General features: G+C 40.6%; 1 protein-coding gene and 1 non-coding gene across 4 annotated transcripts; both read left to right on the top strand.

The window, feature by feature from the left end:
• Window positions 1-215: 215 nt before the first annotated feature.
• LRR1 (leucine rich repeat protein 1) lies at window positions 216-12,439 on the top strand. Of its 3 annotated transcripts, none has more exons than XM_043919031.1 (4): window positions 224-513; window positions 3,682-3,783; window positions 6,155-6,876; window positions 10,348-12,439. In XM_043919031.1, the coding sequence occupies exons 1-4, from the start codon at window positions 301-303 to the stop codon at window positions 10,586-10,588; spliced, it is 1,278 nt and encodes a 425-aa protein (XP_043774966.1). In that variant the 5' UTR covers window positions 224-300; the 3' UTR covers window positions 10,589-12,439. The 3 variants fall into 3 exon arrangements, with proteins under 3 accessions (XP_043774968.1, XP_043774966.1, XP_043774967.1); XM_043919032.1 differs by having other exon boundaries at window positions 226-513; window positions 3,685-3,783; window positions 10,348-12,437; XM_043919033.1 differs by lacking the exon at window positions 6,155-6,876 and having other exon boundaries at window positions 216-513; window positions 3,685-3,783; window positions 10,348-10,506.
• LOC122705922 lies at window positions 7,744-7,850 on the top strand. Its single transcript, XR_006344194.1, has one exon. It is a non-coding gene; the product is annotated as a U6 spliceosomal RNA (small nuclear RNA).
• Window positions 12,440-12,473: the final 34 nt, after the last annotated feature.

The following is a 12,473-nucleotide window of genomic DNA, read 5'->3' as shown; positions in this document are numbered from 1 at the left end:
AGGCCGTGGCGCCCCCGCCAATCGCCGGGCTCGGGAGGCGCGAGCCGGATCCTCCGGCGGTCGGTGCCCGCGGTTCGCAGCCACCGTGCAGTATTGGTCCTGCAAGGGAGAGGGGACCGCGTCCGCCCCTGCAGGACTCGTGGGGCCGCTGCCCGAAGAAACGGGGGCGTCGGCACCGAGAGCCGGCAGGCAGATCCCCGGACAGCCCGTGCTCGAGGGCCCCGGCGGCGGCGCGGCGGCGCGGGAAGGGGGAAGTTTCAAAGCCGAGTGGTGGGAGCCGGTGGCTGGTGTCCCGGCGGGATGAGGCTGCACTGCGAGGTGGAGGTGGTCAGCCGGCACTTGCCGGCCTTGGGGCTGAGGAACCGGGGCAAGGGCGTCCGGGCGGTGTTGAGCCTCTGTCAGCAGGCGCCCAGGACTCCGCCGGGTCCCCGAGCTGGAGGCGAGCGGGGCGGCCGGCACCCCGCCTGCCTGTTCATTTCCACCCTCAAGGACAAGCGCGGGACCCGCTATGAGGTGCGTGGAGCCGGCGGCTCAGGGGTGGCAGCCAGGCGTTCTTGCCCTAAGCGCCCGACTGTTTCCCCAGCCGGACTCCGCCTTGGGGGTTCCCGAGCGCCCGGTCCCTGAACCCCACTATCATCCGGACCCTGGCGTCTCCCTACGGACCCGAAGGCGGAAAGATTTTGAGAATCACTTTTTATTTTTCTTGCCCATTTCTGCGACTTTATTGACTGCCTTGCTACTTAGTAGTAGATAGCAACCCCGCCCCTTTAAAGTCTTTGAAATTTCGGCCTGCGTGTAGCATCAGTCCAGTTTGGGAGAACCGTAAAATGACTACACTTTGTTTTTGTTTTTTATGACTACACTTTGGTTCAGTAGATTGTTTCTCCCAGTTCCTCCGCTAAGTTTGTTTTTAAGGCTTTGTGGGATGCGTCTAAGGTCGTTAGGCCAGATTGTGCGGTGCTAAGTCGTTTGTCTTGTCCGACTCATTGCGACCCCAGGGACTGCAGCCCGCCAGGCTCCTCTGTCGATGGGATTTTCCAGGCAAGAATACTGGAGTGGGTTGCCATTTCCTATTCCAGGGGATCTTCCCGACTAGTACAGCAGTAAAGCAGTGATGCTTGGGTTGCATCTTGATAATTTTATTAAAATTCTTGGCTACTGCATCTCTCTCTCTTAGCTGTTTAATTTCCTAAGTTTTGATTTGTTAGGTCCAGGGCTTTTTTGTATCTACATAACAGGAGTAAACCCTCTAGAAGAAGTTGGAAACTGAAATAGAATTTTTAAAGCACAAGTTTTATAAAATCCTTTTACCTTGATTCCCAGGCACGTTCTTTTGTGAAAATGATTGGAATACCCTTGTGCCTACTATAATAAAATTAAGGGGCGATTCATCACCCTCTGTTGCATCTAACTCTTGACTGGGTTTTATACAATTTCTAGGATTGTTTCCCTTACAGTGTTGTATCCTCAGTGAAGACTCTTAGTTGAGGAAGAGTTTGCTGTTTCATTCAGAGTCATGTAAATGTTTGTATAAGTAGTTGAAAGTCTAAATTCCACTCTTCCAGTGGAATCACCTCATGTAATTTTTCAAATGGAAAGGACTTCTGTCACCAAATTTTAAAGATTAGAAAACTGTTAGGTGAGCGAAGCAAACTCATAACCAGAAGTGGGTCTCCCTTTTTTCCCTGTTGACCTCCCTAAAACCTATCTTCATGCCTACCTTAGGTACTGTCTGTTTTAAGAGTCTGTTATGATCTCTCCTTTAAAACTTCCGCTGTACTAATGTCAGTACCTGAAAATCCTAACAAAAATTTTATTGTAAACCATTAATTGAAGACTTAGTGTGTGCAGGATGCAATGCTGGATAGATACTATGGGAAATAAACCTGATTTAGTCACTGTTTTTCCAAGACTAGAAAGGGAAAAACAGAAGCCACCACTTACAAAGGTGGGCTATAATTGCTATAATAAAGGTAGAAGCAGAGTAGTATTATATAGTATAATATTAAAAATGAAATGAATTCTGATTCAAGTCTTTGAGAAAGTTTTGTGGAAGAGGTGGTGCCACAGGGCTTGGGACATAGTAGGTGGCAAGTAAACATTTATTTGATAAGTTAAGGTGGTTTGGTCTTGGCCTTGAGGAGTAGGAATTAGTGCTGACTGTGGAAGCACCTTGGGGCACTTTCTCACAACCTTCTACTTTTCTGTCCCATGACTTCAGCTGTCATCCATCTGACTGATTTCCAAATCTGTATCTTTGCTAGTCCTCTCCCTTAACTTCCAACTTTAACCAGCTACCTACTGGAAATCTTCATTTGGTTGTGTCACAGTATTTCAAACTCAGAATACCTCCAGATTAATTTTCCTTGCCACCCCTGACCCAGCTTTTCTGATGGTGTTCTGCAACTTCTTTAAGGAGTATTCTGTCCCTCTCCAGGAACCTTAAAGACTTTCCTTCCCCATATCCAATTTGTTGAATTCTTTCAATTCTGCTTCCTGGGTAACTTTTGTATTTTCATACCCCCTTCCATCCCAGGTGTCGCCTAAACCACCATTGTCCCTTGCCTGGCTAGTTTCTTAAAGGATCTCCTACCTCTACCATTGTCTTTCCTCCATCCTGTTCCCCCCTCTCCCAAAGTTCATTATTAAACTTTGTAGTTAAAGGGAACTTTTCAAAATGCAGATCTAACAGTAATATCCACTGAATGTTCATCTAATCTCCACCGTCTAATCTGTTTACCTCTCTACACTCACCTCTTTTCACTTGATCTTCCAGGCATACCGAACGTCTTTCAACCTCCTCACAGTTGCCGAACTCTCTTACCTTCAAGGCTTTGCACACTGTTCCATCTTATTTATATACTACCTCCCTCTCCTCCCCTCCCCTCAGTATCTTCACTTGCCTAACATCTCTTAATCCTTCATTTCTTACTCATTTCAGTTCTCTTTCATACTCCCAGACCAGGTAAGAGTCCTTTCCTATATAAGGTCTTATAGCGGCCTGTACTTTCTTGTCTTAATATTTGTTATGCTTGTAATTACTTGTTTAATAAACTTTCTCTCATGAAGTTGGCAACTTGATAAGTGTAATTACCATGCTGGTCTTATTTACCTTATTCTTGTCCCAAGCCCCCTGTCATAGTGCCTGGTACATAGTGGCTTCTCAATAAATAGTTGTTAAAGTCTGCAGCAGAAGCAACATCAGTTATTAAAGATTACTGAGCAGCTATTTTATGTTAGTCACTCTTCTGGCTCTGGGAAAATAATACTGAACAAAGGAGACAAGATTCCTGCTTTCATCAAGTTTATATATTGTGGGAGGCATGCCCACCGCAGGCTGATAGACTGAAGTTAAGAAAGCAGGTAACTACTATTGGCAACTCTTACTACAGCCAGAGTTAGAATGGGAGAGGAGAAGCATTCTCCTCAAACAAAGGGGATTCTGAGGAAGGAAGAGTTACTGGACAGGTAGAACAATTGTATCTTACCCAAAGCTGGATGAGGAGTATAAATACCCCAAAAACCAATTAAGCAAAAACCTTTACATCTTAAAACCACAAAGCACCCAGACGTAAGGACTAAAAGCCAAACTGAATCCTGACTAAGTGGCATATTGCAGCTGTAATAAATACTGAATAACAGTACCTGGTTTTGTCATTTTCTTCCCCCATTGGTTTTAAGCAGCTAAAGGAGAACATTGAGCAGTTCTTCACCAAATTTGTGGATGAGGGGAAAGCCACTGTTCGGTTAAAGGAGCCTCCCGTGGACATCTGTCTCAGTAAGGTATGGTATTAATGCGTAGGTTGGTTTACTGTAAAGAGAATGGAGGCTGTGTCAGGAGCCTGATCTCTCTCCCACAGAGCTGAACAAGGCAGGCACTTGCAGGCATGTTTGAGGAAGTGATGGCAGCTTCCCGGCTTGCTTGTGTGGCCTTGAAAAGAGCAGAGTCAGTCTTAGAAAAGCTGCCCAGGATGAGAAGGAAAGCTGATTTTGCTTCTATGCCCAAGATGGAGCCTCGGGGTGTTCTTAGAACTCTATAAGCAGGTGGCACAGGTCTGCATCTTGCCAGCTGAATCACAGGTGACAAATCTAAATTTGGTGTTAAAGAAAAAAAAGGATAAAATACAATTAGAAACACTTTAGGGGACATTTTACTTACTATACTCATTTTTTAAAATACAGAAACCATTAAGATAAAAAACTGTTTTCTTCTTTGCCTTGTCTCGCTTTTTCCTTTTTTCCCTTCCCAGAGGGTAGGAGCTGTGATTTGTTCAACCTTGCATTTTCCTTTATCCTTGACCCCAAGTCAAGTGCTTTGTAAACATTTGAAGTTTAATAACTGTTTAAGCTGTTTTATTGAATGGAGGCGCTTTGTCCTACCTCCTCCTGTTCTGGTTTTTCATTTTCTCTTGCTATTCAGCCTGTCCTGCCACTGACTCCTACCTACAAACAAGCTGAGAGTCCTACCAATTAGAATAGAAGAGACAAATTTCTAGAACATTGAGGCTAAAACTGTTGGTTCCACTTTCTCAGTATCTCTTTTGACCTCTACTTTCACTGTTTTATTCATAAAACACTGTCACATGTCAGTGATCTCTTCCTATATGCTAATCACATTGCCATGATTACTCATCCTTTTTGAGCTCTGTAGAATTTGACACTGATGACCACTCCCTTCATAGTAACTTTTCTTTCTTGCCACCTGTGATAGGGCACTGTGCTGGTTTATCTTCAGTTTTCTTAGCTGCTCCTTTGTTTCCTGTTTCTTGGCAACCTTTTTTCTATCCTGGGAGTGAAGAATTTATTCCCCTTCTCTGCCTGCTCTCTGCCATACATGCTTTCTGTTACCACAGCTCAGCCTTTAATGTGTGTAACTCCCAAGTAGGTCCCTCTGCTGGACCTACTTAACCCAGGTCACCAGACTTTCCTCACTCCACTTCACCGTGTAAATTGCTGCAAGAATAATATGTAGCTCTTGTTACGTCATTCTCAACTCAAAATTCTTCAGTGATTTCCCACAGCTTGATCATTCTGTCCTCCTTACCCTGGCATCAAGGGTACTCATTTATACTCTATAGCCATACAGTATTTCTACTCTTTTACTCTTCTGCAAAACTCCCACATTCCAACCAAATAGTTTCCCAGACTTGCTGAAATTTCACTAGTCCTTCATATATAAAGTTTTTGAAACTTCTAAAGTATCCAGCAAGTATTTTTATTGCTGACTTAATTCACATATCACTTTAATAGTATTCACATATCACTTTAATAGTGATTTCTCTGTCCAGCTGAAAGCAGTCTCTTGCTTTTGATGTATTGTACAACTTTTGGCAGTAAGTGCTAAGTTACACCTACCTTTATTTTTTAAAGTTTCTTGATATGTATATGTATATAATTTTTACTTCTTTTATTTTTGGCTGCATTGAGAGTTGCAGTGCATGGGCATCTCATTGCAGTGACTTCTCTTGTGGAGCACAGACTCTAGGCGAGTGGGTTTCAGTAGTTGTGACCTGTGGGCTCAGTAGTACCTCTTGGACTTAGTTGCCCTGCAGCATGTGAGATCTTCCCCGACCAGGGATCGAACCCATGTCCTGTGCATTGGCAGGCAGATTCTTATCCACTGCACCACTAGGGAAGTCCTTGGCCTTGCTTTTGACTGGGCTATTGCTTTTCACAGTTCCTAGTCTTTGAGAATAACCCTCCTGGGTACTTTGCACTTCACAGCACTACCTCAGTCTGTCTCAAAGGCACCAGAGATTTGAGTCAGCTCATCTTTTCATTTTCTTTTGGTTACCAAGGTTAAGTGGCTTTAAAAAAATTTTTTTATTGGATTATAGTTGATGGGTCAGTTCATCTTAAATCCAAGTCTTCAGTGGAATCTTCATGTTTTCCTGTTTTATTTTATATTCATATGGTTCCCCCTGTGAACAGTTTTATTTAGAGCATGTCAACATAATTTTTTCAAAAACTTTAAAAATTTTTGTATACGTAATGAAATTTAGTGAAAATAGAATACTGAAAAAAAATTTAGTAATTTTCAATAAATAATTGCATGATTTACATATACAACTTCACCACGTTTTAGGATGAATTAGCATGTATGTATTACCTAAAATGGAATTTATAATTGTACAACCTACTTTTACATCTTCAGGCCAATTCCAGCAGTCTAAAGGGTTTCCTTTCAGCTGTGCGACTGGCTCATAGAGGCTGTGATGTTGAGGCACCACTTTCAACCCTCACACCAGTGAAGACTTCAGAATTTGAAAAATTTAAAACTAAAATGGTTATCACATCCAAAAAGGACTATCCTCTAAGCAAGAACTTCCCCTATTCTCTGGAACATCTTCAGACTTCTTATTGTGGGCTCGTCCGGGTTGATATGCGTATGCTTTGCTTAAAAAACCTTAGAAAATTAGACTTGAGTCATAATCATATAAAAAAGCTTCCAGCTACAATTGGAGACCTCATCCACCTTCAAGAACTTAACCTGAATGATAACCACTTGGAATCATTTAGTGTAGCCTTGTGTCAGTCTACACTCCAGAAGTCACTTCGGAGTTTGGATATCAGCAAGAACAAAATTAAGGCACTCCCCGTGCAGTTTTGCCAGCTCCGAGAACTTACAGATTTAAAACTTGATGATAATGAATTGATTCGACTTCCTTTCAAGATGGGACAACTGAGGAACCTGCGTTTTTTGTCAGCAGCTCGAAATAAGCTTCCATTTTTGCCTAGTGAATTTAAAAATTTATCCCTTGAGTACTTGGATCTTTTTGGAAATACTTTTGAACAACCAAAAGCCCTTCCAATTATACACCTGCAAATGCCATTAACTTTACTGGAATCTTCTGCACGAACCATATTATATAACAGGTAAGCCTTTGATAGCATCATGGTATTTTCACCATTCTCAGAGTTAAATCTTTAACATAGCTGTTTATACTGTGCACAATCTGACCCTTTGCTCCAGTGGATTCTTTTAAAAAGAAATGAGAAAAGTTATGGGCCTAGAAGAATGGGCATATGAATAAACACAGATAAACTTTATAATGCTCATAGACATCCCAAGCCAGTCTTCCCTCTTCACCATCCCAGCTTAAGTACTCTTATCCTAAAGCAGTGGTTCTCAGATTTTACTTCACATTAGAATTACCTAAGGAGCTTTAAAAAATTCTGATGGTTAGTCCCCACCCCAGACTTACTAAATCAGAATGTTTGGGAGTAGGACTGAGGTTTTTTTTTTTCTTTTTTTTTTAATATCCAGGTGTTTCTACTGTACAGCTAGCTAGGATTAAGAGTCTTGGCTTACTTCTAAATTTTATTATTCATCACATCCCTGGGAGTCTTGTTTAGCAGATTTTGTTTTAGAGGTCTGAGGTAGAGATCTGCTTTTTAAACTGCATTCAAGGTGAGGCTGCTAGTTCATGAGTTACACTTTGAATACTAAGACTCTAAAAGTAACTTGGGCTTCCCTTGTAGCTTAGTCGGTAAAACATCTGCCTGCAGTGCAGGAGACCTGGGTTTGACTGCTGGGTTAGGAAGATTCCCTGGAGAAGGAAATGGCAACCCACTCCAATATTCTTACCTGGAGAATCCCATGGATGGAGGAGCCTGGCAGGCTACCATTCATGGGGTTGCAAGAGTCAGACACAACTTAGCGACAACATCACCACCACCACCAAAAGTACCTCAAAGGGCTCATTATTGTTTTAAGGCAGTGATCCTTGAAAGTTGAGGAGTGTGCTCGCTTCGGCAGCACATATACTAAAATTGGAACGATACAGAGAAGATTAGCATGGCCCCTGCGCAAGGATGACACGCAGATTCGTGAAGCGTTCCATGTTTTTAAAAAAAAAAAAGAAAGTTGAGGAGTGCATCACCAATCATGCTTATTGTAACATGGTACTTAACTAAAGCAGATTGCTGGTCCCAACCCTCAGAGATTCTTATTCAGTAAATTTGGAGTGGGGATGAAGAAACTGCATCTCTCACAAGTTCCAAGGAGATGCTGACAATGCTGGTCAGGGGACCACACTTGGGAGGGCTGCTGGTTTAAGGTATTGACTCTTAATTAGGAGTTTAAAATTATCTCTTAAATGACCGTACATGTAAGTGCCAAGAATAGTGCCTGGTTAATAATAGGTCTCAATAAATACTCACTGGATTTATAAATACATGTGATTTGCTTATTTGGCAAATTAAAAATCAGTGTTACCATTAGTTGTAGAGGAGCTTCTAAATAATATAGATGTGAAATACATACCTAGATCTGGTCATATGGGTCCTAGATTCTACCTCAGATCAACTAGTTCAGAATCTCCAGAGATGGGCCCCTACTGTGTGTCATATATTTGTTAAAGTCTCCAGAAGTGATATTCATGATTCAGGTTAAAACCGCTGATTTGAGAGAACTCTAAATGGTGTCTTTTGGCAATAAACTACTCCCAGCTCTCTTGTTCTTTGCATTCTCTGAGACTTATATATGAAAAAAAATAATGTATTTATTCAAATTTGAAAATTATATCCAAGTGAAAAATGCTGTAAATTGTCACTGATGATTTGAAAGGATCATAAATTGGCTAGGATGACTCTGATCTTTACTGAAGTATAATTTTGCAAATTTCCAACTGCCTTGGTTTAAGAATATAGATCCAAAGCCATGAGAACAATCTCTGCTATTTAGCTGTTGATAGATTGTCCTACGGAGAAGGCAGTGGCAACCCACTTCAGTACTCTTGCCTGGAAAATCCCATGGATGGAGGAGCCTTGTAGGCTGCAGTCCACGGGGTTGCTAGGAGTTGGACACGACTAAGCGACTTCACTTTCACTTTTCACTTTCATGCATTGGAGAAGGAAATGGCAACCCACTCCAGTGTTCTTGCCTGGAGAATCCCAGGGATGGGGAGCCTGGTGGGCTGCCGTCTATGGGGTTGCACAGAGTTGGACACAACTGAACTGACTTAGCAGCAGCAGATTGTCCTAACTACTGGTTACAAACATAAATTTATAGTCTATTAGAAAAATATGCGGGGACTTAGATTGGGTAGAAAATACAGTTTTTAACTGTTTCCTGTTTTTCTTAGTCTATAACCAAGAGCCTGGAATATAAGCAAGTGGTTTTTTAAAAAAAAAAAAATCACTTACACAAGTTAACAGATTAGTACATGTGAAAAAATGAAAAATTTAAACAAAGTCAATCCCATTCTTTAAGTAAGTAAGCCACTATTTTTGATTTGATGTGCACTTTTCTACTAGGGTTTTAAACGCCAGTTAAGGGACTTCCTGGAGGTCCAGTGGTTAATACTGTAGTTCCAGTGCAGGGGGCACAGGTCAGGGCACTAAGATGCCACATACTGTGTGGCGAAACAAACAGCACCAGTTTAAATTGTAACAGTAGGTTTTGCTTGTTGCTAAAGATCTGAACACCTGTTAATGTGCCAGCCTATGTACTAGAGAAAGAATAAAGAAAAGGGTGTGGGAGACACAAAAGTGCTTGGGGTACGACTGTGTTGAGGGTGCTCGAGATTGTCTCAGTGTTATGCAGTGAAAGTGAGGTCTCTCAGTTGTGTCCGGTGACCCCGTGGACTGTAGCCTACCAGGCTCCTCCGTCCATGGGATTTTCCGGGCAAGAATGCTGGAGTGGGTTGCCATTTCCTTCTCCAGGAGATCTTCCCCACCCAGGGATCGAACCCGGGTCTCCCGCATTGTAGACAGACGCTTTACACCTGAGCCACCAGGGAAGTGTTATGCGGGGAGAGAGCAGTTGTATTGGGGGCCACTGAAGTTTTAAGTAAGAGGGTGAATGACTTAATTTAAGCACCGTTAGGAGCCTTGCTTGCTTTAGTAAAGTAAAACTAATATCACAAACAACATTTTTTAAATTTGCTTCACACTGTGTAGGATTCTCTTGAACACCTGATGCCTAGGAGTGTATATGTATTTATTTAAATAAATGTTTCTTCACAGATAGAACTGAGAAATTCTCATTACCATTTATAGGAATTGTATGAGAGCACCATACATTTAAATTATGTTACACTGGCCATACAGTATAATTATATAAAGGACAGATGACTCTTTCCTTGTATTCAGTGGGTTATACTATTAAGTGGCCATACTAAAAGGTACCTACTTTATGGAGTAGTATAGATCCTCTTAGGCTTATGTCATATGCTGTTATTTAGTATATTTTTCCCATTTGTACCAGTTTGGAAAATAAAAACAACATACTGGATTAATAATTTTATTTTCCCATGGTTATAATTCAGTGTCTAATAATTCATGTCCTAATACATGAAGTTTTGAGTGATTAAAAAATATCTTTAAAATGTTTTTTTCCAATAGGATTCCATATGGCTCTCATATCATTCCTTTCCATCTTTGTCAAGATTTGGATACTGCAAAAACCTGTGTTTGTGGAAGATACAGCATAAGCAGTTTTATTCAAGGAACTACTACCATGAATCTACACTCTGTTGCTCACACTGTGGTCTTAGTAGATAATATGGGTGGTACTGAAGCACCCATTATCTCTTACTTCTGTTCTCTAGCCTGTTATGTAAATTCTTGTGATATGCTCAAGTAATAGGTGGGGTTATCTTTTAATGTTAAACAGGTATTGATCCTAACCACTCTGGTTGTAAAATTTTCTTAATTTTTGTCTTGCATTTAAGTTAAATTGAGTTTGTTTGCAGAAAATACACTTTGGACTAATACAGTCTAAATTGTAGTGAAAACTTGTTCAAAATGAAACTACATATGTTTTTAAACACTTGTATTTTCTGGTATATTTTTCTATATACGGAATTTTATATTCACCAAACATAAAGTAGAAGTTGTTTTGGACAAATAGACTTCAGCCTTTAAAAGTTTTATAATATTAATCGCGTAATCTTTGTTGTGATTTTTAAGTTTTTCCATTTTTAGGGTTGGAATAAGGTTTTGGTGTTGGATAGGAGAAAATTTCTACTTTTTTACTGATTAAGTTCTGTATTATATGAGGGTTGTTCTTTTTCTGTTGGTCAGGTTTTTTAAACTTGGAGTATAATTGCCCTTCAGTGTTGTTAGTTTCTGCCGTACAACATAGTGAATTAGCTGTTGTGTTGTGTGTGTCAGTCGTGTTTGACTCTTTGCATCTCTCTGTATACATATATCCCCACTCTTGAGCCTCCCACCCCTCTAGGTCATCACAGAGCACCAAGTTGAGCTCCCTGTGCTGTACACCAACTTTTGGTCTTTAAAACTAAGAATTTTCTAAGAATCTTAGGACTTTCTAAACTCATAAATTACTGAGATATTGACCAAAAATATTATAAAATTTTAGTAAGTTTCTTTACAAACATGGTTCTTTAAAAAGTGATTGGGGGGAACATATTTAAAAGTAATTCAGTGCTTACCTGATTTTTACATGTTCCTGTAGAGAATTATTTCATCAATAAACACAGGTATAATAGGCTATGTTGGGAATAAATGCTAACGCACTAGCCCTTTGCATTCTTCATCTACAAGCCATCTCCATGTAAGCATCTTAGCCTATTTAAAATTCATGTACAGAAAGCAGAATTTGTTCTCATAACCCATACCCTTTCCCAGTTTATTTTTCCTTTCACTTGATATTCAAACTTCTTTTTTTTCTTGCCTTTATGTGTTTACTAGACTCACTTCTTTCATTGATTTTAACTTTCCATTTTATTCAGTCATGGTTGTTTACCTCAACCCTCCCCGCAGTCAATTTATAACATTAGAGTAGCCCCCGGAGTGTGTTCAAAAGGGTTCAAAAAAGAGTTTGTTGTCATAACTCATGCTTTTTTCACAAGCTTCAGAACTTTTTGTAGTTAGAAGTCCATTATCAACTCCTACCTTACATTCAAGACTGAGGTCTAATAAAGTACTGTCCAAAAAAACTGGTGGAATTGTTTGTTCTGTCTCTTGTCCAATAGGGTGGTCACATGTGGCTAGTGAGCAATAAATGTAGTAATGAAATGAGGCACTGCATTAATACAAGTAACTATATTGGGCTAGTAGTCCCTGCTGGAGTGTAAACTTGCAGAAAAATCAGGGGGTTTTTTTGGCAGCCATTGTGAGATATTAGTTCCCCAACCAGGGATTGAACCCTTGTCATTAGCAATGACAGCACCGAGTTGGAACCACTGGACCACTAGGGAATTCCCAAAGTCAGCTTTTAATTTTTTCAACTTGGATCCTCTGTTTGACTCAGTCTGCTGTACACAGGTGTAGCTTATCCCCTTCACTTTTAAAATTTCACATTGGAGCATAACACAGTATTTAGTTTCAGGTGTACAGCAGTGATTCAGTTATACATGGATCTACTCTTTTTCAAATTATTTTCTCGTTTAGGTCATTACAGAATATTGAGAATTCCTTGCGCTATACAGTAGGTCCTTGTTGGTTGTCTGTTTTAAATATTTAGCAGTGTGTACGTCAATCCCCAATTCCCACTCTATCCCTTC

This window comes from Cervus elaphus, chromosome 12, assembly GCF_910594005.1.
Source record: "Cervus elaphus chromosome 12, mCerEla1.1, whole genome shotgun sequence".
Taxonomy (NCBI): domain Eukaryota; kingdom Metazoa; phylum Chordata; class Mammalia; order Artiodactyla; family Cervidae; genus Cervus; species Cervus elaphus.
This window is presented reverse-complemented; position numbering and strand designations above follow the sequence as displayed.

Excerpts from the sequence above, each read along its gene's own strand:
- LRR1 (XM_043919031.1), top strand. The coding sequence starts at position 301 with ATGAGGCTGCACTGCGAGGTGGAGGTGGTCAGCCGGCACTTGCCGGCC. Across the intron at positions 514-3,681 it reads AGCGCGGGACCCGCTATGAG|CAGCTAAAGGAGAACATTGA; the intron begins GTGCGTGGAGCC and ends ATTGGTTTTAAG. Across the intron at positions 3,784-6,154 it reads TGGACATCTGTCTCAGTAAG|GCCAATTCCAGCAGTCTAAA; the intron begins GTATGGTATTAA and ends TTACATCTTCAG.